Source organism: Urocitellus parryii, chromosome 13, assembly GCF_045843805.1.
Source record: "Urocitellus parryii isolate mUroPar1 chromosome 13, mUroPar1.hap1, whole genome shotgun sequence".
Classification (NCBI taxonomy): domain Eukaryota; kingdom Metazoa; phylum Chordata; class Mammalia; order Rodentia; family Sciuridae; genus Urocitellus; species Urocitellus parryii.
The window spans coordinates 59,621,385-59,643,467 of NC_135543.1; the positions used below are offsets into that span (position 1 = coordinate 59,621,385).

At 51.0% G+C, this 22,083-nt stretch overlaps 1 protein-coding gene across 1 annotated transcript; it reads right to left on the reverse strand.

Moving 5' to 3' along the window:
• Nucleotides 1-1,657: 1,657 nt before the first annotated feature.
• Cidea (cell death inducing DFFA like effector a) lies at nucleotides 1,658-21,677 on the reverse strand. Its single transcript, XM_026415496.2, has 5 exons — nucleotides 21,595-21,677; nucleotides 12,843-12,987; nucleotides 11,817-11,963; nucleotides 4,692-4,873; nucleotides 1,658-2,147 (listed from the first exon to the last, which is right to left on the reverse strand). The coding sequence occupies exons 1-5, from the start codon at nucleotides 21,630-21,632 to the stop codon at nucleotides 2,000-2,002; spliced, it is 660 nt and encodes a 219-aa protein (XP_026271281.2). The 5' UTR covers nucleotides 21,633-21,677; the 3' UTR covers nucleotides 1,658-1,999.
• Between the last annotated feature and the right edge of the window lie 406 nt (nucleotides 21,678-22,083).

Sequence of the window (22,083 nt, forward strand, 5' to 3'; positions counted from 1 at the left end):
CACCCTAGTTGTACAGACCTGAGAGAGACTTGGGCAGGGACTACACTCTGCAGCGGGGCCATTTGCTCCAGAGCCTGGCTTTGACCAGGTGACAGCTTCTAGACCAGTTCACTCTGCCTCCCTGGTGTGCTCCTTGAATCTGTCCTGCTGGTCACATGGTGGGGACATGCCTGGAGCCCCTCAGCTTCCCCTCGGGTCTGCAGCCTCTGAGGCTCATCTGGGTCATCCCAGGAAACCACAGACTCTGCAGCCAGAGGAAGGCAGGCTGTGGCTCCTCAGAAGCCCCAGCACAAGGGTCCCCAGATCCCCCAGCCCCTTCTCTCCCGCCTTCGCCCAGCCCCTGGCTTCCCCGCTGTGGGGACTCAGGGAGGAACAGGAAGGCCCAGGTCGGAGGAGCGGGGCTGACTCAGGATCAGGCACTGGAGGAAAGCTCCTTTTTTGGAAAGCAGGCAGTCACTTCTCAGGAGGGCGGAATCTTTGGGAAGTGACGCCAGCGAGAGCCGGAGGGGCAGGGCGAGGGAGCCCTCCTCCTCAACTCCCCGACACACACAGGCAGGGGCTCCTGTCCCTGCTCAGGGATGTCACAGGGCCACCTAGGGAGGCTCAATGAGCTGCTCTTCATAGGTTTGAAAGGGGACAGCACAGGGATTGCATCTGCAACACCTGCCCTCCTCCCACGGCCTCCAGCAGCACACAGGAAGTGGGGGCTGGGCTGCCCCTCCAGGAGGATGAGGAGGAAGCCCCCTGGACCCCCCTGTGGGTTCCTGGCTGCTTCTCCAAGGACACAGTGCAGGTGCAGGGCGGGGAGGCAGGAAGTCTGAGCAGCAGGGACATGGGGATGGGGCTCTTTGCTTCTTGGGTTTCAGGCACCTTTGGTGGTGTTCATTGTGCCAGAGCTGGCAGCCAGGAAAGGAAAATGGCCTTGGACTTTTCTTTATAGGAAAGTCACAGATCTCCCCTCACAAATATAACCCAGAGGTGCTCTGCACTGAGCTGTACCCCAGCCCTTTTTAGTTTTTATTTTGAGACAAGGGTTCACTAAGCGGCCCAGGAAGCCTTGAACTTGCAATCCTTCTGCTTCGGCCTCCCAAGCACCTGGGAGTACAGGCATAATTTGTCTCCAGGGATCTGCGCCCCCTTTTTTCCAAGAATAGCACCCCATTTCCTTCTGCTAGGATTGCTAGGTGGGGTGAGGTGCAGCCTGGAGCTTCCTGGGCAGGGGGGCCCCATGGACACCCAGCTTCCACGGAGGAAGGTGCATCAGAAGATGGAGCCAACCGGAAGGAAAGAGGGACCAGGGGAGGGAGAGCTGATCCCCACAAGGTCCTCGGGTGCCTGTGTCCCGCTGTGCTGCTCCCTGGCCCTGGGCAGCACAAGGCAGAGCGTTGCCTGGCCACCAAGTGTCCTGCGCTGGAACAGCGCAGCGCCAGGCACCCAGGGTAGGTGTCCAGCAGTTTTGTTTGTTTCTGAGTTTCCTTTGTTTCTGGAAGTGCTGCTTAAAGGCCTCTAGTCAGAGGCTCCAGCTTTGAACCCCGTCCCCCAATTGCCAGGACTCACTGAAGACCCCCTTCTAAGGAAAAAGACAAACCCCAACCCCACACATCTGACAGCTCCTAGCACCTCGTATCCAGAGACTAAGAGCAGCCCCTCTGCCGGAGGCCCTGGCCGTTCACCCCCCTGGGGACATTTAGTGACCACTCCACATACTGAATGTCCCTGTGTGTGATGGGTTTACTGCAGCAGGCGAGGCCCCAGGGGTCTGCTGCACACACGTGCTCCCAGACAACCCCCTGGTCCCTTCCTGCCCCCTCCATCCAGGGTGTCCTGCTGCACACCCCAGACCAGGTGTGTTGAGCTTGCCCTTTCCCTGTGTCACTCCCAAGCAGCAGTGGCCAGCAGCACAGGCACATGTGACAAATAACACAAGAGCATCTTGGAGAGTTTGTCATTGGAAGGGCATGTTGGGATCCAGAGGCTGGCCGGGCCCCAGCGGCGGTGTCTATCTGTCCATGAACCAGCCCCTGGTGGGTGACTTAGGAGAAGGCTGCTCTTCTGTGTCTCCCAGGACTCGGAGCATGTAAGTGCCTGCGTAGATGAGGAACCGTCCCATCACCTGGGCGGTGTAGGACAGGAACCGCAGAAGACTCCTGCAACAGAGCAAGATGCAACATGTCGGGCGTGGGGCCTCCCCTGAGGACCTAACAGCACTGCCGGCCAGTGGCCACTTCCAGGCTCCCGGGCTGTCCCAGCAGCCGTGGAGGAGGTGGGGCCTTGCTGAACTCCCTCGGGTCAGGTGTAGGGGAAGGAAGGACAAGAGGGAGCCTCAGGACACGGGATTTGTGGCCCTGCCACCAGTATCTTGAGTGGGCTAGGACCTGCCACAACTCATCAATACAGGCTGTCCCATAGCTACTGGGAGGGACAGACATGGCCCTGCCCTGGCTTCTAAGGGAGGGAAGGAAGGAAGGAAGGAAGGAAGGAGAGAGAGAAAGAGATAGAGAGAAAGAAAGAGAAAGAGAGAAAAAGAGAGAGAGAGGAGACAGAGATAAAGAGAAAGAGAAAGAAAAAAGAGAAAGAGAAAGAAAAAGAAAGAGAAAGAGAGAGAGAAAGAAAGAGAGAGAGAGAGAGAAAGAGAGAGAGAAAGAAGGAAAGAAAAAACATAAGTGGAGTTCCTATTCTCTGCCTGGCCCCAAACTAGAAAGGACTTTATCCAGCTTTTAAAATTCCATCACCTCACAAAATGGCAGCAGGTTGGCCATGGCTGAATCTGTCCCCTGGGAATGGGCCCACTACCCCTGGGAGGTGACGCCTCTGACATAAAGGCTTTGGTGAGCTGTGGCTGCTTGTGGTGCCCTAAGAGCTATCAGAAGACAAGAATCACCACAGAGGAGAACGCGGTGGCCACGCGGGGGATCCCAGTGACTCAGGAGGCTGAGGACGAGGATGGCAAGTTCAAGGCCAGCCTCAGCAAATTTGTGAGACTGTCTCAAAATAAAAAGGGCTGGGAGTGTCACTCAATGGTAGAGTGCCCCAGTTATAAAAGGAAAAAAAAAAAAAAGCAACAAGGAGATGAATTTGTCACTCGAGGTGGGGTCTGGGTGAGGCCCATTTTCTCCATCATTCTCCCACCTTAAAAATCCAAACACCCACTTGCTCCCGTCTCTCCTGGGAGCCAAGATCTCACCACTACTGAGGGACACAGCCTGGGGGTCGGCTGCTGATGGCTCTGGGGGCTGTGACCACAGGGAGCCTCGCGCAGGGGCCAGGGTGAGGGGAGCAGGTGGAGTCTCAAGCCCCTCTCCTGGCCCAGTGCTCAAGGTAGATCAGAGAGGGAACCTGGGTCCTCAGAGGGCCACAGCAGGCCTGCCCGGGGAGTGCAGAGAGCAGGGAGGCCCAGCAGAGACTCCAACCCCCCAGACCTTCAGCCACTGCTCAGCCTCCCCCCCCCCCTCGCCCTCCACAGGCTACGCTCTGATGGAGGTTTCTATTTTCTTTCTTCCTTTGTTCTTTTTCTTCTGTGGTACCGGGGTTGAGCTCAGGGGTGCTCCACCACTGAGCCATATCCCCAGCCCTTTTAATATTTTATTTTTTTTTAGACAGGGCCTCACTAAGTTGCAAAGGCTGGCCTTGAACGCATGATCCTCCTGCCTCGGCCTCCCCAGTCACTGGGATGACAGGCTTCAGCACCTGGCCAGGACTCAGTTTTTCACGAGATCACAGTGTAGTTCTAGAAGAGCACAGGTGGCTGCACTTGAGCCTGCGTGATCCTAAAAAAGTTCTCATTTTAAAGATGATGAGGTGGAAGCTCAGAGAAGTTAAGTAACCTGTGAAAGGTCACAAAGCTGCTTACTCAGGAGGTATTGTCGATGTCCCTCTCATTCGAGGACCCACTCTGAGGCTCCCTCTGAACACACACAATACAGTTTGGATGAGGGTCCCCTGAAGCCCACCTGCTAAAGGCATGATTTCCCCATGATGCTATTGAGGAACCCATGGGAGGCAGGGTGGAGGAGGTGAGGTCGCTGGAGTGCCCCTCAGGGCACCTCTCCCAGTCCTGACTTCCCGGTCACCAGGCAGTGAGCAGCCTCCCCGTCAGGGGCTCCCTGAGGATGAGCCGCCTTGTCTCAGGTGCAAAAGCAACAGGAACAGTGGCATTGTGGCTGTTCTACAAAATTCTATAGATTTCCAGGTGCCCCCTGGATAGGATGATGGGGCATGTGGGTTATGGTCTTTGGAGGGAGAAAAATCTGTTCTGGGTTTATTTTGTGTTTTGTGAAGCAAGTCTGGCTTGGATGTAAATGTGCTCCAAATGGACCGAGGGCAGGGGACACCTGGGACAGCAGAGGGACAGCAGGACAGAGCATAGAGGAGCAGGCTGGGGACACCTGGGACAGCAGAGGGACAGCAGGCAGAGCACAGAGGAGCAGGCTGGGGACATCTGGGACAGCAGGCAGAGCACAGAGGAGCAAGCTGGGGACACCTGGGACAGCAGAGGGACAGCAGGCAGAGCACAGAGAGGCAGGCTGGGGACACCTGGAACAGCAGAGGGACAGCAGGACAGAGCACAGAGAGGCAGGCTGGGGAGCACCTGGGACAGCAGAGGGACAGCAGGCAGAGCACAGAGGAGCAGGCAAGGACAGGCCCACAGGGATCCCAGTATGTGCAGACTCCCGAGGTGGATCCCGTCCTACCTCAGCATGGCTTTGAGTCCTGTGCAGCGGATGTCGTAGGACACCGAGTACATCTCATACATGGTGGCCTTCACGTTGAGGCAGCCCAGGAAGTCCTTGGGGCTCAGCTTGTACAGGTCGAAGGTGACTCTGGCGATTCCTGACTTCTTCGGCTGCCTGCCGACTGGGCCGTACTTAGCACCCTGCAGGGCAAAGAGGGGTGTGAGGGGCCTTCCCCCCTGTGACGCTCCAGCTCCACGGGTCCGGTCTGTGTTCCCTTCTGTGCTCTTCGTGGACTCTCCTGAAGGTCATTCAAACCCGTCACCACCTGAGCTAACCAAGTCTCTCTCAGCCACCCGCAGCCGGACTGCAACTGCGCTCACACACGTGTAACCCTTCACTCTCAGGGCAGGGCCTTGGGAGGACCTGGACGGCCAGACCCGCTGCACTGTGTGCAGAGCTGCTGTGGCTACAGGGCTGGTGAAAACAAATCCCACTAAAAGCTTCCAGAATGTTCTTGCTGCAGTCATTCATCTTGTTCCCTTCACCCTGTCCCACACCTAAGGGATGAGATTCTGGTTGACATCTATGTTCAAAGCACAAGAGGCCCAGCTGCCCTTTGGGGGTAGAACGAATTACTCCTCATCTGGGAGTAGTGTTATTACTATTGTTATTATAGTTATTTTTTGGTACTGTAAATTGAACCCAGGTGTGCTTAATCAACTGAGCCACATCCCCAACCCTTTTTATTTTTTGAGACCATATCTTGCTAAGTTGCCGAGGCTAGCCTCAAACCCTCGATCCTCCTGCCTGGGCCTCCCGGTTTCCTGGGTTACAGGTGTGTGCCCCTGCACCCACTCAGCGAATACTGTTTTAAACTGGTGCTAACCTATCCTCCTGCCACAGCTGATGGCCTCGGATTCCTTTCTGACTTCTGGAAGCTGTCATTAACTCCCCAAATGTCTTCCTCTCCTGTTGGTCTTAAGCCGAAAGGTCCACACAGAACTGACTCACACGGCCCAACTTGGGCACGTGGTTTCTAGGACCCACTGATGGTCAAGGCAGAAAGAAACAATTTGAGTCTTCCTCTTCCTTCAGGGTCCTGAGGCCCAGAGGCCAAGGAGGGGACACCTGGCAGCCACTGCTAGCTGGAGGTCCTCATCTGGTTCACAAACCCTGACAGGCAGGTAGGAGGGATGAGGGCAGTGAGCAGCCACATCCACCCTGCAGGCCGGAGAGGAGGCTCTGCGGGGAGTGTCGGGGTTCCACCCCCAGAGGGCTCCACAGGCCCTCAGCTGCCCTTGATGGGACATGCCCACATCCCCAGGGACTGTGCCTGGGAACTCAGTGGCTTCCTGGGCTACCACTGCAGGACCCTAGATACGTCCCCTTTCCCAGCCCTGCACAGGCACCCCGTGTGTGTCTCCTTTACAAACACACACGCCTTCCCATTGTCAAGGTCAGTCACCAGAGAAGCAGGGATGAAGCTGCACACTCCAGGCCTGTGGCTCTGGAGGACGGAAGCCCCTGTGAGGGAGCAGGGCCTGCTCATCCTGGAGGCTGTGGGGAGGCAGGAAGGCTGCCAGAGGCCGGGTTCCCCTCCTGTCCAGCCTCCTCAGCTGTGGCCCGACCCCCGTCCCTCCTCTGCCTCTCCTGAAAAGGACCCTGAAGCTGACACTGGCCTCCCTGGGGTGGCCAGGACAACCTCTTCCCCACCGCAAGACCCTTCCCTTCTCACCTCCACCGAGCCCCTTTGCCTTGGGTTCTAGAGCTGGAGGTGACGTGTGGAGGCCGTCCATCTGGCTGCCACACCCCTCCAGGGGAGGAAGGAAGAGCTTGACAAGAATAGAAGACCTAAGCAAAACAAAACAACGTGGCCCTGGGAGCCCGCTGTCTGAGCAGGCTGCCTTTCCCTGTCCGTCCTGTGTGTTTTTGTGCATCTCAGACATCATGCCGCTAACTTTGCGTATTTTAAATTATATGGATGGATTAACACATAGGTTTGAAGGGTAGTATAGAAACACCCTGAGGTCACTCCTGAGACCCTTTCAGAGGAATGAGTGGGCAAAGCTATTTTCACAGTCAAACCAGTGATGCAATTAGGCCCTGTTTTTTCCTCACAGGAGTAAGGTTCCCACTGCACGCTGGGAAAACAGCACAGCTCAATCAATCAGTACTTTTTCCTTTTTTGGTGCTGGGATTTGTGCATACTAAACCTGTATTCTCCACAACACTACATGGATAGCCCCAAATGTACTGGGGATGATGCCCAGGGGTACTCTACCACTGAACTATGTCCTCAGCCCTTTAATGTTGAGAGCCACAGACAGGTCAGGATGGAGCCTGGCATTTTGCCGGAAGGAGTGGTTGAGAAGTAACGCCAGCGAGCCATTAAGATGATGATAATGGAGTTGGGTTGTGTATAATTATTAAGACAATGACTGATTGCTGCAACTGGATGATGCTGAATTGAAGCAAGCTGTGTATTCAGTTGTGTATATAAACCTCTGCTGTCCAGCAATAAGGCGGCTCCTGCTACCTCGGGTGCCCGCTACTTTTGAGTTCTCTTGGAGTTTCCGTTGAGTTCTAGAGAGTTCCCATTGGGTTTGGGCAATAAAGTAGTTCCTGTTTGAACCTACAAGTGGCTCGTGAACTCCCAGTGATTTGGGCCCAGCCAGACTGCAGCACAACAAGAAAAATATATATTTTTTAAAATTTTGAGACAGGGTCTCACTGAATTGCCCAGGCTGGCCTCAAACTCGTGATCCTCCTGCCACAGCCTCCTGTGTAGCTGGGATTATCGGTGTGCACCATTGTGCCCAGCCCAAATCAATGTTTTCTAAATGACCAATGCATGGTGTTACAAAATAATCCCTGGGAGAAGGAGCTTCTCAAAGTGCAGGGAAGACGGACGGACTCAGTGCCACAGAGGAGACTCCACACTGTAACTAACCTGTCTGAAACCACCACTTGGTGAGTTCTGATGCAGTGTCAGAGAATATCCTAAATGATATGAAAAATCTGTTAAAAACCTGCTCCCTCTTCCAACTACATATCAGTGTCAGGCCAGACTTCTATCCAAACCATACATTGCAACAAACTGAATACAAAAGTGGATTCGAGTATTTAGCTGTCTTCTATTAAGCCAGGCATTAAAGAGATTTATAAAAACAAAAAGTTTCACTTCTCATTTTGTTTGGAAAATAGTCAACTTTTCATAAACACACGTGACTAGCCAAGCTGGAAAATAGTCAACTTTTCATAAAAAACACGTGACTAGCCAAGCTCAGTGGGACACGCCTGTAATCCCAGAAGCTAGGGAAAATGAGGCAGGAAGATTGCAAATTCAAGGCCAGCCTCAGCAATTTAACAAGACTCTAAACAACTTAATGAGAATCTGTCACAAAATAAAAAATAAAAAAGAGTTGGAGATGTGGCTAAGGGGTTGAATACCCTTGAGTTCTGTTCCCAGTACCAAAAAAAAAAAAAAAAAAAAAAAGTGGCTTAAGTTAACCTATATTGGGTTATTATTTTAATGAATTAATATATATTATTTTTAATTTCTTTAATTGCGGAGGCTGGCTTTGAACTTGCAATCCTCCTGCCTCAGCCTCCCTAGCTGCTGTGATTACCAGTGTGTGTGCCCCTGGGTTCAATTCCCAGTCCTGGGGGGGGGGGGTACAAAAAAAATCAGGTGAAAACCGCTAATTGACAGATGTCTATTTACTGTACTGACATAAGCCAACTAAAGCTATTTGGGATCCTCATTGATTTTTAAGAACACAGAGGACCCTGAGGTCAAAAGAGGTTTGAGGGTGACTTTTTTAATGTACTTTTCCTTGTGTCTTCACTCAGAATTGTTGAGGGATATTCTAGGATGCCTACAGCTGTACTGAACACATTTTCAGTTTTTTTTTTAATATTTATTTTTTAGTTTTCAGCGGACACAACATCTTTATTTGTATGTGGTGCTGAGGATCGAACCCGGGGCCGTACGCATGCCAGGTGAGCGCGCTACTGCTTGAGCCACATCCCCAGCCCCCATTTTCAGTTTTTGTTTTGTGCCCTGGGCCTGGTGCATGCTAGGCAGGTGCTCTGAGTGACTCCTAGCCCCATAGCATGGCTGAAGACCATTTCTTTCAATAAACGTGTAACAGCTTATTCATGTGTATTTACCCAGGGATACACTGCTAGGTGTGTGTGTGTGTGTGTGTGCACACGCATCTCCATTCTCCTGTGATAGACAGGTGACCTGCTTCCAAGGCTTACTGTCATCCACTGGTGACATGGGTGCACTTATGCATGGGTCTACTGATGTGTGGGACCAGTCTTGGAGCACACATCTCGGGATGGAGTTCCTGCATCCTGGACGGAGCCTCCCCTCTATGGGATCAAGGCAAATTCTTTGTAACACCGCTGGGTGGCAGTATAGGAGTACTTGCTGCCCATATCTTAAAAACGGGGAAAAAAATTTAACAGTCTAGTACCAAAGTTGACAGTATGACCTTACAGTGGAGCAACTGGATGGTTGGTTGTTTGCACAATTGTTTTACGTGAGTTCCTCACATTTGCTGAATCATCGTCCTCTGTTGGGTCTTGTTAACAACACCTCCACCTCCTCCTCTCTTTGTGGCCTGTTGTTTTATTTCTTTTATAGTGGCTCTTAAACAATGTTTCTTTCTGTTTTTTGCATTACTGGGGACTGAACCTGGGGTGCTTAACCACTGAGACACATCCCAGCCCTTTTTATTTTTTATTTTGAGGCAGGGTTTCTCTAAGTTGCTGAGGCTGGCCTTGAACTTATGATTCTCCTGCCTCAGCCTCCCAGGTAGCTGGAATCATAGGGATGCACCATTGTGCCTGGTCTTATCTTTTAACTGTTTTGGAAAGTTTTACTTTTATTTCTTTTTTTGTGTGCGTTACTGGGGATTCAACTCAAGGAAGTTTTACCAACCACTGAGCTACATCCCTAGTTCTTTTTGAGACAGGGTCTTGCTGAGTTGTCCAGTCTGGCCTCTAACTTGTGATCCTCCTCCTTCAGCCTCCCAAGTCACTGAGATTACAGATGTGCATCACTGGGTCTGGTGGAGAGTTTTATTTTATTTTTTAAATACTGTTTTTAGGGCTGGGGATGTGGCTCAAGTGGTAGCGCGCTCGCCTGGCATGCGTGCGGCCCGGGTTCGATCCTCAGCACCACATACAGACAAAGATGCTGTGTCCGCCAAATACTGAAAAATAAATATTAAAGTTCTCTCTCTCTCTCTCTCCCTCTTTCTCACTCTCTCTCACTCTTTAAAAAAATAAATAAATAAATAAATACTGTTTTTAGTTGTAATGGACACAATACCTTTATTTTATTTATTTGTTTTTATGTGGTGCTGAGGATTGACCCCAGCATCTTGAACATGCTAGGCGAGCACTCTACCACTGAGCCACAGCCCCAGCACCTGGTGGAGAGTTTTAAATACACAATGTTATACTTTGTATGTTAGGAATGCAGCTTTGAGATCTTGGTAGTTCTGACTTCATCATTTCTGCTCATTTTTTCCCTGCGGTGCTGGGGAAGGGGCCCAGAGCCCAGCATGCTAGGGAAGCCTGGCCCATGTGGATGCACAGTGCTCTGTCCTGTGCTTTGTGCTTGAGTGGTGAGCGCCCCTTGCTAGAACCTCAGGAACGGAGGCTCCTTCAGCCTGGGTCAACCTTCCTTCCATTTGTTCCCGCTGGTTACCTTGGGAACCAGCACTGGGGCTCAGGAGGGTCTCGCTGCATAAAGACGATCCAGTGACTAAGCTCTGGTCATCTGGACCTCCTCCCCTCTCTTGGCTGGAGTGGTCAGGACCAGAAGGGCCTAAACACTTAGGAGGGCAACATGAGGCCTCAGATGGTCAGGAGAGACCCTCACGACGCCCTGCTTCAAGTGGCCATCCACACCTCACCTCTCTTTGGGTCAGTCCCAGTCTTTCTCTTCTGTCCTCCCAGCATCTGTTGAAACTAAAGCGCCTGGTCCCCGAGGTCAACGGACCCCCAGTGGGGAGGCCCACGGGGGGAGGGGGTGTCCTGGGGGGACCAGCTGCAGTGGTTTCTGTCTTCTCTGGACTCTGGCTCCCACAAACATGTTGGCCTCTGAGTTTTTTTGTTTTTGTTTTTTTGTTTTGAGACAGGGTTTGCTCTGTTGCCCAAGCTGGCCTTGAACTCCTGGGCTCAAGTGACCCCCCTGCTCAGCTTTCCAAGTGCTGGGACCATGGGTGCCGGTGACTATGCCCAGCTTTATTTCTCTCTTTTTTTTTAAATATATTTTTTAGTTGTAGGTGGACACAATAGCTTCATTTATTTTTATGTGCTGAGGATGGAACCCAGTGCCTCAACACACATGCAAGACAAGTGCTCTACCGCTGAGCTACAGCCCCAGCCCCTTTATTTCTCCTTAGATGTTTTAATATTTTGAAGATGTTTTAATATCTTGCTTCCTATTTTATTGTTCTTGAGATATATGATTTATGGTGCTTCCAGAAATAAAAGGCTTCCTTTGTGGCTCACTTTGCCGAATCTCTCTATCCATGCTGCTATAGTTTGGACCTTGATCGGCTCCCAAAGGCCCTTATGTTAAATATTTGGTCCTCAAGGTGGCGCTATTGAGGTGGTGGGGCCTTGGGAGAGGCCCTTAGGTCACCGGGGTGTGCCCTTGAGGGGGACTTGAGACCTGCTCCTCTCTGCTCTCTTTGCCCTCTGGCTGGTGACAGAAGCAGATATGCCCCTCCATTTGTCCAGAGGAATGAGGCTAATAAGTCATGAACTTGGCCTCCAAGTCAAATCTCCCTTTTTATAAAGCAATCATCATGGATACTGTGACATTTAGTTGGCTGTGTCAGTGTGTCTTGCTTCCTGGGGACTAGGCCATCTATAGTCACCAGGTGACATCTGTTGCTTTAGAAGGGTCTGTAGTTATTCACTGGCCAAAGCCTGTTCCTTGGAATTACATTTTTAAATTAAATACCGAACCCAAGTTTCCCAGGGGCACACAGGAACCCTTTGAGGGCAGTGGATTCACTTAGCAGACAGAACCCAGTGCATCAAAAGGAGTGCAAGTTAGTGCCAGGGCAGGGGCAAGCCCACTGGAGCTGTCCAGACGACAGGGTCACGGCTTACCTGCGTCCACTTCTGTCCTTTCTCCAAGATCATGAAGTGTGTGTTGTCTCCCAGGCTCTGAAAGAACTCCTCCGAGTCCACCACCGTGCCGTCCTCCTCCAGCACCAGCGTGACCAGCCCAGCCGTGATGACCAGGGCATCCAGAGTCTAGGTGGCAGCGAGGTAGAGAAACGGCATGAAGTGGACATTCCCGTTGGACCACCCAATGACATTTGTGATGTCATAGTTTTCAGGAGAGTTGGCTGATTTGAATAAAGTGATTTTTCTTGAGATGGGAACACAGGGCTGGAATCTTGGAACCAAACTCCTTGGCTCAGACAACCCCCCTACTTCAGCCTCCTGAGTAGCTCGCACCATAGTCACATGCCCATGTCCACAGGCCTGGCTTAGATAAAATTGTAATGGCAAAGAGATGCATTGACTGAGGTCCATGAGTCAGTCTTTGTTTTGAGAAAGAGATTAAGATTTAAATGGTACCCTCTTCCTAAGAGACACAGGGTAAGCGATCACACTGAAAGTGCATGATCAATGGCCACCTAGTGATACTGGGAGGGACAGGCAGAGCAGGTGTGAAGTCGTGAGAGCTGCTCCTTTAACATCTCACGGACATCTTAGAGGTACACTTGCTGGGAGTCTGGGATTCTTCCTTACTTGGAGCTCTAGGTCAGTGTTTTAACTAAGGACTATTCTATCCTGGCTTTTATACCTAAACCCGGACTCCCCAGAGTCCCTGGATTCTCCCTGGTCAAAGAAACAAGGCCGCTTTGTCAACGCAGCAGCTTCTGAGTTTCCGTGTCCTCACCTTTCCTGGTGCAGAGACAGTAATCGCCCATCTGACGACCTGGACCTGCCCTACCCACTTAGAAACCGCTCCCTCAGACTCTCGAGGCTGAGAGGGACTGCCAAGCTGGACAGGAGGTCTTTCTCAACCTTTCTGTCTTGGCATTGTGTGGCACCATGTCCTTGGCCCCAAGCTGGTCGAGGGCACCTCTCTGGACTGGCATGAGTGGCTGTGGCGCATGATACCTTGCTGATGAGCTCCTTTAGGCTGCTGGCCATCACCCCACGCCGGCTGCTTCGGTCATGGTTGGAGACCCGGAAAGGGCGAGCTGGGTGCATGAGGGGCGTTAGCAGGACCTTCTTGGTCTGTGATCCCATAAATGTCAGGGGCCTGAAAGTGGAGACGAAAAGAAAACAATTTTGACATTGCTTTGTGTGTATATGTGTGCACTGGGGATTGAACCCAGTGGTACTCTACCACTGAGCTGCATCCTCAGTCCTTTGTATCTTGAGATAAGCCCTCACTAAGCTGCTCAGGCTGGCCTCCAATTTGTGATCCTCCTGCCTCAGCCTCCTGAGTAGCTGGGGATACAGACATGTACCACTACAACTGGCTTTAGTAGAGGTTTGAAGTACATATAGAAAATGCACTTGTAGTATTTGCAACTAAAAGAAAGAAATTTGGGCTGGGGCTGGGGCTCACTAGTAGAGAGCTCGCCTAGCACAGGTGAGGACCTGGGTTCAATCCCCAACACCACAAAAAAATAATAATAATAAAAAGATATTGTGTCCAACTACAACTAAAAAATAAATATTAAAAAAAGAAAGAAATTCAATGGTTGCAAGTTGGGGCTGGGGATGTGGCTCAAGCGGTAGCGCGCTCGCCTGGCATGCATGCGGCCCGGGTTCGATTCTCAGCACCACATACCAACAAAGATGTTGTGTCCACCGAGAACTAAAAAATAAATATTAAAAATTCTCTCTCTCCTCTCTCTCCTCTCTCACTCTCTCTTTAAAAAAAATTAAAATGGTTGCAAGTTACTAAAAATTACACATACATCTCCAAGGAAGAAACAAGTAATATGTCAAATTAAAAAATTGTCATCTTTATTCCTATTTTTCCAGAATGTTGAAAGTCTATGAGGTAATGGCTTAAGAAGCATGTTAAGGCCATCAAATTAAAAAGAAAATTACATTTAACTAATATGAATGGATTTCAGAGCTAAAAAAAATTCCAACAAAACAATTCCTAGCAGCCACAAAGTAATTAAGCAGAGTTAGAGGATTAAGCACACGCACGCGCACACACACACGCACACACACACACACACAGTCACATGTTTGCATATTAAGACTATACCAGAAATGTTTAAGATACAGATATCAGTCACTGTAGCAACTGATCAAGTTTTTGAAGTTAACTTAGGATAAACCAAGAACAGCACAGCCACAATCATAACTTTCTTTGGAAAAACAAGAAGGAAAGATCTTCAGTCCTGTGTCACATGACACTCTGGAGTAAGCACCACATTTTCCAAAGAATTAAAACTATGTGCCCAACACTAAGCTAGACTAAAGCTCTTCCATGCCACACATGCAGCGTGATTCTTCTCTGTCACTGGCTTTAGGTGGCTGGGGGCTGCTGAGCTGGGATGCAGCCCAGGGTCCTGCACGTGGCCAGTATGTCTGCACTGAGTCACAGCCCTAGGCTCCAGCATCAGTGTCCCAGCTGTGCCCACCCACTTTTTTTTTTTTTTGAGAGAGGAGAGGGAGGGAGAGAGAGAGAATTTTTAAAATATTTATTTTTTTTAGTTTTTCGGCGGATACAACATCTTTGTACGTAGTGCTGAGGATTGAACCTGGGCCGCACACATGCCAGGCGAGCGCGCTACCGCTTGAGCCACATCCCTAGCCTTGCCCACCCACTTTGGGTGATCAAATAGTGGCTAGATATTTGGACAAACACTCATCTGGGTACATTTGGAAAAACAAAATACAGGCTTTATTTTTAGGACAATATTGTAGATGATATAAAGTGACCACTTTGCTGCTTCCTAACCCTTACAAATTTGCCTAGATTAACTCTCTGAGGCCCAAATCCTGGGACACCTGCACTGGCTGCCAACGCTCGTCACCTATAAGGTAGCACTTTACACAGTACCCATGCTTGTTTCCCGGGCTAGATTGGCATTGCTCATGGACAAAGGCTTCTTTTTCATATTTCCTATGATGCCTAACTTAGTGCTAAGAACACACGCTTTAAATCACAGGTTGTCTGACTTGAAGCTCTGCTGATGACCTACCGAGTACTTTGTGGGTGAAAACCCAGCGTATGGTAATAAACCGACTCTCAGAAACTGCCAGGTGGAGTTCCTGCACGGAGCCCCATCAGCCCCTTCAGGAGGTTCTCCATAATAGTGTGAGTTTGTCCTTATCTCTGTGTCTTGCCAACAAATTGGCCTTCTGGAGTCAAGAGGATAGTGTTTGTTCTGAGTGTACTCAGCCAGTGCCACAGTCCTCATAACTACTTACCCCTGTGTACTTGCTATGGCCAGCAACACCCTAGCTCTAGTTAGTCATACTAACTAGAGTTATCACCATGCCCATAGGGTCATCCCATCTCATAGATGAGAAAACTGAGGGTCAGAGTAGCTTCCAGGGCACCTGGATAATAAGGGAAAGGGACAGACAGGACAGGGTGCCTCCTCTGTCCACAGCCAAGCTTCTTTCCTCTTTGGTGGGGGCGGGGGGTAGGTCTTGTCCCAGCACACCCTGAGCTCCAGCTCCCGGCCAGTCCAGGGAGCCGCTGGCAGACCTGCTCTAGGGTACACCAGTGTTTCTGCTTTGCACCCGCAACTCCCTTTCCTTCCAGGTAAAGTGGCTGTACAATGTGTCCAGAGAGCAAAGCCAACAGGAAAGTGCCCGTCAGGGCTCCTGGACCGGGGCCCTCATCAGGATGACCCATGAGCAGGCGCCCACACCGGGGCAGCAGGGCCTGGCCCTCGGCCTCTCACCTCTCACCTCGATTTGGAGGAGCTGCACGGGTGTCTGTTACGCAATGCAATGCAGGAGACACAGCTGCTGATCCAACAGGACACTTCCTCGTCTCGGGTGACCTAGGGAGCAGGCCAAGGGGATGACCCCCTCACCCCTCCCTCAGAACCTGGCTTAGTCCTCAACCTAACCACGACTCGGAGGCTTGGGCTACCAGGTAAGGAGGTCGAGGTCAGAGCAGCAAACATAGAATGGAGCTCTAGGTCCAGCCCCGACTATGCTAAAGTGCTGCTGCCCACTGGGTGAAGCCCTTCCAGAGAAGGGGACCCTGGACTCCACCTGCAGGGCCCGCCTTCTCCCCCAGAGCCAGAAGTCACTGCTGCCACCCCTGGGCTTCCAGGGTCTGTCCTCAGAGGCCAGGCCTGCCTGCCAGGCCATTTCCTACCTTCCTACAGCACCTAGCCCAGATAGGGACAAAGTCAGAGACAGGCAGGCCCACCCCCTGGTGGCCAAGGGCACACCTGGGGCCTAGTTAGCTGGGGCCCAGTATTGCCTCCTTGTGACACCCACACTCCAGGGACAGCGCAGCTGAGGAACTCAATGTCCCTATTGTCTTTGCCCATCTGGCAAGTGCTGGCCACCACATGTGGTCCTCCCTGCCTTCCCTGCCCTGGGGATGACCATGCTGATGAAATAAAAGGACATACAATCCTTGCTCTTCTTCCCTGTAATACTTCCTACCCAAGAACTGGCTCACTGCTGGAGAACAGACCCCAGGAGAGCAGAAAATGCCACTGAGGACATGAAAATGAAATCCCGAATTCTTGCCAAGGCTGGCGGAATGGTTTAAGGGTCAGATTAGATGAGACCAGGACTCTCCTGTGTGTGACGCACAAAGGGGTTAAATGAGCTTCACGCACACCAAACCCACCTAACAGGCACCCATGGGCACTGACGCTATTCTAGCTAAAGATCCACCGTGCCACACCACCAAACAGGCAACACACTGACCCAGCTGCCTTCTGGCTACTGAAAATACAAGGCAGTCGATATCACTGGCCATTATTACAATGCCTAACAGAGTCGCTATTTCCACCACACCCCTGTGTTTTAATTTGTCAAAATGAAAATAGAACCACCGAGACTCGAACGCAGCTCAGTGGTGGAGCATGTGCAGGGCCAGAAGCTCAATCCCAGTGCCACCAAAAACCAAGACACGGGACAATGGGAATCCTGCGTCTGCCCACCACCATGAGAACAGCCACTCCCTGGTTCCTGGGAGAGCGGCTCCTGACAGTCCCAGGAACCAGGGGGGGAAACAGCTCACACAAGGGAAAATAAGTAACAGGTCGTCTCAAGGGAAAATAAAAAATAATAAGGAAACCATTTCAGGAAATAGGTTGTTTCGGGGAAATCAAGAGGGTAACAGAGGCCAGGCTTCGTGGAAAGCTCTTCTAAACTGTGTGACGGCCCATCTCCTGGGTGAGGGGCAGAAGGAAGCCTGCATTTTCCCTGAGGGAAGCAGGGAGTCGCCAACTTATAAAAATGTGAGGGGCTGGGGATGTGGCTCAAGCGGTAGCGCGCTCGCCTGGCATGCGTGCGGCCCGGGTTCGATTCTCAGCACCACATACAAAGATGTTGTGTCTGCCAAAAACTGAAAAATAAATATCAAAAATTCTCTCTTTAAAAAAAAAAAAAAAAAAAGTGATATTCAGGGGCTGGGGATGTGGCTCAGCGGTAGCGCGCTCGCCTGGCATGCGTGCGGCCCGGGTTCGATCCTCAGCACCACATACCAACAAAGATGTTGTGTCCGCCGAGAACTAAAAAATAAATATTAAAAATTCTCTCTCTCTCTCTCTCTCTCCTCTCTCACTCTCTTTAAAAAAAAAAATATTTAAAAAAAATGTGACATTCAGTGACGAGACACAGAGTGACAGAAGATGTGAGTGGACTCCAGCAAGGCAGGCCTGCCCCTGGTCTAAGCTTTTTTTCATGTGCCACGCTGTGTGCTGGCCTCCCTCTGAAGGTGCCGGGGAAGGAGGGCCCAGGTCAAGGTGTGCATAGGAGAAAAATACAGTTGTCCCACAGTATCCTCATGGGTTGGTCTAGGTCCACAGAGACCAAAATCCAAGGACACCCAAGTCCTTTGTATGAAAGGACATCATAGCTGCCCATCCTTTGATTACACCTTAAATCATCTCTAGATCACTTATCATGCCTAATACACTGTGTATTCTATGTTGATATTTGTTATCCTGCAATGTTTAAGGGATAATTACAAGGAAATCTGTGCATGTTCAGTCCAGATACAATTTTAAATACCGTTTTTAGTTGTAGTTGGACACAATATCTTTATTTTAAGTATTTTTATGTGATGCTGAGGATCGATCCCAGGGCCCCATAAGTGTGAGACAAGCGCTCCACCACTGAGCTACAGCCCCAACCCCCAGATGCAATTATTAAAATATTTTTTTCTGTCATTAGACCTTAGGATGTGGCACCCACTGGTGGGTATGGAGAGCTGCCTGTATTTGGTGTCTCTGGTGATAAGGGAGCAGCCCAAGCTGGGTAAGATGTCACCCAGGATCACTTGGGATGCAATGTGACTGGGGCAACACCACATCTCAGGGTTATGTGGAGAGGAAGGACCCACATGGGAGAACAGACCAGACGGAGCCAAAAGGACTGCAGGGGTGTGCAGGAATGCCAACCAAGGAGGGAAGCGGTGAGGGCCAGTGCACTCACACAGGGAAGACAGACAGGGCTCAGACAGCTCCTGGGAGGTGTCTGTGTGCCCTGGGGACAGTGTCCAAGGCGCTAGTGGCAGTGGAGCAAGTGTCGGGATGGTGAGCTGCCACCAGGCTCGCCAGGCTCAGATCACGCACAGATCGGAACACGCCTGCCCAGCTCCTTCCCATGGACTCACCCTGGCTCAAGGACATGTTCTTACCAAACTACCCCAATCCTTGGCGTCACAGGGGTATTTAAGACAGGGCAATGGAGGCCTGAGCACCTTGAAATATTACTAAATAAGAATTTAGGTGCCAGCTCTCTGCTGTGAGATTTGCTTGGAGAAAACTTAATTCTTTATTAACATCACTGGGAAGACTGGGTAACGTGCTTACTGAACTAGCAGCGGCTGTATGAATTCTAGAGTTCCTTGCAGAAGGCAAGAGGTCTAACTTTCTTGTTTTTTCTTTTTGCAGTTCTGGGGGTGGAACCCAGGGCCTGTGGACACTGAAGATGTTCTAAATAGTCACAGTAGCAGCTGTTCTGAGTAAAGTATGGTATGTGTCAGCTTCATAACAAGCTCAGGATCTGGCGTGACCTGGTGAAGACCTCTGTTGTCCAAAGCTTAGCTCAGAGACCTCAGCCCCTTTCCCCACAGTGAGGCCTGCAACAACTACAGCTGATCAGCAGACTAATGACAGCCAGGGACCTTGCAATTACTGAGAAGTATCTTTTTTTCTTTTTGCAGTCCTGGGGATCCAACCCAGGGCCTTCTACTTGCTAGGCCAGTGCTCTATCACTGAGCTACATCCCCAGCTCTATAAGTACCTTATTTGTAAAAAAAAAAAAAAAAAGTGTGTGCATTGGTTAAGTTACTTCCCTAGAAAAAGCAGTTATTTACTAATAAATGACAGTTACAGCATGCTGCACCAGGCAGTTTAAATCAAGGATCACTGGCAGGAGGCAGAAATCTAGGAAGACCATAATTAACAAATACAACCTTGGTTTTGGCTGTTTAGCCTAGACAGAATTTTAAAGAAGGATGGAGAAATGGAAGTTATCTGCCCTTCAACAAGTGTTACAGATTGCTTTCTTCCAGTTTAGTTTGAATCAGATAGATTCCAAAGAATTTCAAGCCTATACCTTTCCAAAAAAAAAAAAAAAAAAAAAGCAAAAACAAGCCAGGTGTGGTATCGCATGCCTGTAATCCCAGAAGCTGGGGAGGCTGAGGCAGGAGGATCACCAGTTCAAAGCCAGCCTCAGCAACTGTGAGGCACCAAGCAATTCAGTGAGACCCTGTCTCTAAATAAAATACAAAGTAGCACTGGGGATGTGGCTCCGTGTTCGAGTACCCCTGAATTTAATTCCTGGTGCCAAAAAACAAACAAAAAACCCTACAAAAACAGTTTATACTCACCCTATAACTCACTGAGCCACATCCCAGCCCTTTTTATTTTGAAACAGGGTCTCACTAAATTGTTGAGTCTGTCCTTGAACCCGCTATCCTCCTGCCTGAGCTTCCCAAGTCACTGGGATTACAGATGTGCGCCACCTTGCCTGGCTCATTGTGTTTTGATTACCAATATGTCTTCAGCAAGCCTCACACTTGACCCCACAGAGACCTTCCACAGGTACATCCTGGATTTCCTTAAATGTTGTAATGTTCAGATGCAGGTTTAACCTAATTCTTAATTCCTCCCACTCTGAGGCAAACCCGGATAGATCGGTGCACTCTGGCCACCTTGAACCCTCAGCCACCTACTCATTCCTCAGTGCTCCTGAGGAGGCTGAAGAGATGTTTGTACTTCAAACTATTCAGTCCTTTCCTCCTAGGGATGGGACTGTGGGGTGGGCAGAGCTTGAAGAAAATCAGGAAAGAACCAAGGCCTTATCTTTGTGCTTAAAAGTGTTTTATCAAGCCACATGCCTTGGCCCACCCTTCTAATCCCAGGGAGTGGGAGGTTGAGACCAGCCTCAACAAATTAGGGGGATCCTGTCTCAAAATTAAAAATAGAGCTCAGTGGTAGAGTGTCCCTGAGTTCAATACCCAGTAACAACAACAAAAAAAAAAGTGTCATGGTGAAGGCAGGTTCTAGGTCCCACTGTGAAGGTGAAAAGAAGTCCTGCCACTGCCCAAGAAGTGGGCCAAGGAGATGGGCGAGGAAGGTCAAGACTTCAAGCAGAAACAAGTAAGAAACTCCAGGAGCTAAAATAGAAGGTGTCTGGGGAGGGCCACAGGTGTCAAAATCTGGCAAAGGTGAGCTGTGTGCCCAAGACCTGGGTGACCCTGATTCCACTCCCAGACCCTGGGATTCCCTACAGCTAGAAATGAAGAGCTTGTTGTACATTAAAGAATAAACTTGTTTCTTTAAAAAAAAAAAAAAAAAAAGTGTTGGTGGAGATAGAGGAAGAGTCTTTCTCATCTTCCTGGAGTCCTACCCCTAGGACAAGTTGTGTGACAGACATCGGATGCCAGCCAGAGAGGCCACCTTTCCATTTTGGCAGCTGCTTCTAACCCTGAGCATTTGTGCAGCTCCCCCAGCTCCTGGATGGTCCCTGTAACCAGATCTCCCTCTTTTCCACCCTCGATGTCTCCCTCCACACCCTTAAGATACACAATGGCATCTGTCACCAATAAAAAAACCTATGTTTTAAAGCGCTCAGGGGTTTCTCCATTTTTCAAATATTTGGATGATCTTTAAAGAAACACCGCCACTGCGACGGCTAGGATTTTATCGAGAGAATTGGATTGTTCTATCAGGACAAGAAGATAAATCCAACAGAGAAAAAAGTGTTGGCTGCACCTTCAAGCCGGAGTGGGAGGAACGCCTCCCGCAAACGGGACCTCGCACACCTGGGAGAGCTCTGCCAGAGGAGGCCAGGGCCCCGACGCCCCAGGACGGTTCAGCCTCCCCAGGAGGTCAGATCGCGCGCTGTACCTAGACCCCCCCTCGCCCCAGCTCCTGAGGAGCCCTGTGCCAGCGCACCGTGGAGTTGTCGCCCGGGGCTCCTGGGACCCGGACCTGCAAACGACCCATGGGTGCAACAACTCCCGCACTCCCCACAGTCACCTGATCCTTGGACGCCCGCGCACCTCGGGAGCCATACCTGGCACCCGCTGAGCCCGCTGGAGGAGGAGACCCGGGACAGCTCGGGCCTGTGGGCATCATCGGGGCCATTGGGTCAAGGCGAGGGATAGCGGCTTCGGGGAACACAGGGAAGCAGGAGGAAAGGAGGCGCGGGAACGCGGGGCGCATGGGTGTGTGGCACTCGCCTGATCAGGGTTCCCGCGTAGTCCCGAGCGGTCTCCATGGCGAAGTCCTCACCAGTTCGCCCGACCCGCGCCCGTCTCTTTAAGCGCTGCCGCGGCCCCGCCCAGTCCCGAGCCACGCCCCCGAGCCACGCCTGGCCCCCGGCCCTCCTGGGCCCTTGGCTTTGGGCTTTCAGCTCATCAAGTCTGCGGTGGCCTCGGAATCCTGCGCCAGGGCCCGGGTCCACGCCTCTTCTGCCCCTCTGGCTGCAGAGCCCTGTGCCCAGGACCCTTAAGCCAGATACTCCGCTGGCCTCGCGCTGGTCATTTGCCAGCCTGTGTTGGTTTTGCACTCCTGGGGGTTTGGGAGCCAGTGTCTGCCGCATCGCTTGGGCTGTGAAAAGGCAGGTATGTTGATTTTAAACCCAGGTCGCGGGTGCAAGGCGCTGCGCCGGGTGGTGGGATACGTCCAGGGCTGGAGCCCCTGAGGTCGCGCTCCCAGCCAGCCAGCGA

Excerpts from the sequence above, each read along its gene's own strand:
- Cidea (XM_026415496.2), bottom strand. The coding sequence starts at position 21,632 with ATGGAGACCGCTCGGGACTACGCGGGAACCCTGATCAG. Across the intron at positions 11,964-12,842 it reads TAAAGGAGCTCATCAGCAAG|ACTCTGGATGCCCTGGTCAT; the intron begins GTATCATGCGCC and ends GCTGCCACCTAG. Across the intron at positions 4,874-11,816 it reads AAGGACAGAAGTGGACGCAG|GGTGCTAAGTACGGCCCAGT; the intron begins GTAAGCCGTGAC and ends TTTGCCCTGCAG.